Below are 3,653 nucleotides of genomic sequence, written 5' to 3'. Positions count from 1 at the left end.
AAACGTTATATTTATATGGACGCCTCTTTCAATTTTAATTTTACTCTTCTTGGATGTTTAACTCTAATATATAAAGGTAAAGGTAGGACAATAACCCAACTTGCAGCGTCATTGTGCTGAATGGCGTATGGGCGTGGTCCGTGCTACCTAGCAAACGTAAAGAGGCGCTTATAGGCCTAATAGCTACAAGTTCACATCATTCCACAACGACAGGGGCTGAAATGAACAATAACATCAGAGGAACCCCTACTCTTCCGAAAGATGCAATGGGTTTTTTTAAAGTGCACACGAGCATACACTGGACCTCCATTTTAAGTCTTTATCCGAGAAGACTTGGCTACCAGCCGAACCCTAGGAGAGGAGCGGCTGGAACCAGCGCCGATGTTAAGGCTGTAGCTAGCGTCGCCCCTGCCTTACGGTACCGCTCAGCCACTCGACTCGCTCAAAACAATATATATAACAAACTTAGAGATCGAGTGTTATCTAATCACAAAAATGTAATATTACCAATTATAAGTATTATTACGTACAGTATTGTTCTTGCAATAATAACATTAGAAATATTAACATTGTCTAAGTTTCCCTCTAAGGTAGGTTTTAGTAACATAATAATAATAATAATAATAATAATAATAATAATAATAATGATAATGATAATAATAATAATTATTATTGTAATGATAATAATAATAATAATATAATAATAATAATAGCAAAAACAATGTGATATTGCTCAAAAATAATTTTGATAAAGTTGTTTCAAACTACAATATCCTACCATTAATGCCTCTAAGTACAAATATTTTCAGGAGCTTCTAACAAAAATATAAATGATGGAGATCACTTTGTTAAACTAGTGTGCTCACCTGCTGCCAATTATTAAACGAGTATAAAAATTTGCATCAAAAATTAATGTTGTTCATTTTAAAGATTTCTTTTGAATTAATTTCGATTTCCTTTTGAAAATATAGCTACTCGAATCGATGAATTTGTTTTGGTGTTCATGATGTCGTAGAAGAGCCGAGACTGTTTGTTGTTAATTATGTAGTGGTAAGCTATTGTAGTTGTAGATTAGTAGCGAGTGTAACTGTTATTGTTGTTTTATTCTGTTTTGGATTCACCATTTATGTTATCAATTGGATTACCTAGATGTGTTTGTGAGTCTGACATGAAAGAATATTCAGTAACACTAATCCTAACACCATGTACGTGTATTTGATGCGATTTGTTCGCTCTTTAAGAATTGATCTTTTAGTTCGTTCAATTGTTTGTTGTTGTTTTTTTTAGTCAGACTTCGCAAGCAAAACTCGATGCATTCCAAGTTAGCGTAAGACTTCTTACATTCGTTAAATAGTTCATTAGTAGGCAGAGTCTTGTTGTAGTAGTCTGTTGTATATACTTGACGCTAAACTGTTCACGAATAAATCCCCGAACCACAAGACTGATCTGTGTTTTTCTTTGTCAGTCTGTTTAAATGAATTCTTACGCAAGAGCGATCCCGTAGCCAACTGCAAAGATATTCGACCAATAGGATCGAAGTATTTAGTATAGTGACTATCTGTGTAAGACCAGTAGTCTCCGCCCCGCCAATCAGATGTTCCGCTCGTAGCTCCTGGCCTCCGATGTAGGATCCCCCTCTGAACTGATCTAGAATCAGGTATTTGATGTGGTTATTCGTGATTGATCACTTGTATGTTGCATCAGCTCCTTAGCTGACGATCAAGCGAACCCTACAAACAATGCCAATGCGTTCATTCGCGCAGACGATTGACGAGTTGATGTACGAAACAAGCCAACACCAAAACTTCTCATGGCTTTTACGATAGATTCGCTTATGTCTCCCTCACGGGCCCCTCAAGTTGGCTCTGGGTCACCTGGCTATCCTGGCAATGGATATCAGGTCGGACGTCTTGGGCAGCTTTACCATGGTGTGCCCGCAATGCACAGTTCGTCGGCCGGAATGTTGGTCAGTACAGGTGGCCTTTTACCTATGTATCATTTGCGTCAGGACTCAAACCCTTCATGTGCAGGGCTACGATTGACAGATGATACTCAAAATAGTTATCATGGAAACAGTACAGGTCGGTTAGCGCAGCCTCCATTGGCATATACTGATCAGTATGGATCGTTTACGTCTTCATCGGTACACTCGCCGATGCAGTCCGCGCCGCCTCCCGTATCGTCACCCCTACCACCTGGTCTGGGGGCAAACCTCTGTGGCGGTTTAGGGATGACTCGACATGCAATGGACGGTACCGCTAATATGCCTGCAGACAGTGCAATGTTTAAGGGTAAGTTTATGTCTTGTTATAACACAAACGTTAACGATTAATCTAACAGTGTACGTTAATAAATACTGCAAACAAGTGTATATATTCAGAAAACTAACGAAATTATTTGTAAATAGTAAACTTTTCAACCTTACATTTATTTTTGTACGAAACATTGATTCAATGGTTTTTAAATATGTTTTGAATTTTATTATGTTATGTTGTTTTGTTATGTTATGTGATATTATAATATGTTTTGTTATATTATGTTTTGTTATACAGCATTGTACTATACACACCGTATTGTATTTTACTGTAGTTGTATTATAATTTTAATAACAAAATTCTATACAGAAAAAATTGGCTAAATAATTGAAACAAATGTTCATTTATTTAGGTAAATTATTTTTGGCAAGGTATAACTCTAATATCTGTCTCTTATACACATCTAGATGTGTATAAGAGACAGATCCTAACACCATGTACGTGTATTTGATGCGATTTGTTCGCTCTTTAAGAATTGATCTTTTAGTTCGTTCAATTGTTTGTTGTTGTTTTTTTTAGTCAGACTTCGCAAGCAAAACTCGATGCATTCCAAGTTAGCGTAAGACTTCTTACATTCGTTAAATAGTTCATTAGTAGGCAGAGTCTTGTTGTAGTAGTCTGTTGTATATACTTGACGCTAAACTGTTCACGAATAAATCCCCGAACCACAAGACTGATCTGTGTTTTTCTTTGTCAGTCTGTTTAAATGAATTCTTACGCAAGAGCGATCCCGTAGCCAACTGCAAAGATATTCGACCAATAGGATCGAAGTATTTAGTATAGTGACTATCTGTGTAAGACCAGTAGTCTCCGCCCCGCCAATCAGATGTTCCGCTCGTAGCTCCTGGCCTCCGATGTAGGATCCCCTCTGAACTGATCTAGAATCAGGTATTTGATGTGGTTATTCGTGATTGATCACTTGTATGTTGCATCAGCTCCTTAGCTGACGATCAAGCGAACCCTACAAACAATGCCAATGCGTTCATTCGCGCAGACGATTGACGAGTTGATGTACGAAACAAGCCAACACCAAAACTTCTCATGGCTTTTACGATAGATTCGCTTATGTCTCCCTCACGGGCCCCTCAAGTTGGCTCTGGGTCACCTGGCTATCCTGGCAATGGATATCAGGTCGGACGTCTTGGGCAGCTTTACCATGGTGTGCCCGCAATGCACAGTTCGTCGGCCGGAATGTTGGTCAGTACAGGTGGCCTTTTACCTATGTATCATTTGCGTCAGGACTCAAACCCTTCATGTGCAGGGCTACGATTGACAGATGATACTCAAAATAGTTATCATGGAAACAGTACAGGTCGGTTAGCGCAGCCTCCATTGGCA

The 3,653-nt window shown here is 38.7% G+C and overlaps 1 protein-coding gene across 1 annotated transcript in view; it reads left to right on the top strand.

Annotated features, from left to right (window-relative positions):
- The first annotated feature begins 1,659 nt into the window (after window positions 1–1,659).
- Window positions 1,660–3,653, top strand: part of LOC117111839 (homeobox protein unplugged-like) — a 10,334-nt gene continuing 8,340 nt past the window's right edge. Inside the window, exon 1 of the mRNA XM_033254848.1 lies at window positions 1,660–2,291. Coding sequence (XP_033110739.1) covers window positions 1,811–2,291 — 481 coding nt within the window. The 5' untranslated portion in view covers window positions 1,660–1,810. The remainder of the gene's footprint in view (window positions 2,292–3,653) is intronic.

Source organism: Anneissia japonica, unplaced genomic scaffold (assembly GCF_011630105.1).
Source record: "Anneissia japonica isolate Jap-2015-1 unplaced genomic scaffold, ASM1163010v1 scaffold1203_len951721_cov167, whole genome shotgun sequence".
Classification (NCBI taxonomy): Eukaryota; Metazoa; Echinodermata; class Crinoidea; order Comatulida; family Comatulidae; genus Anneissia; species Anneissia japonica.
This window is presented reverse-complemented; position numbering and strand designations above follow the sequence as displayed.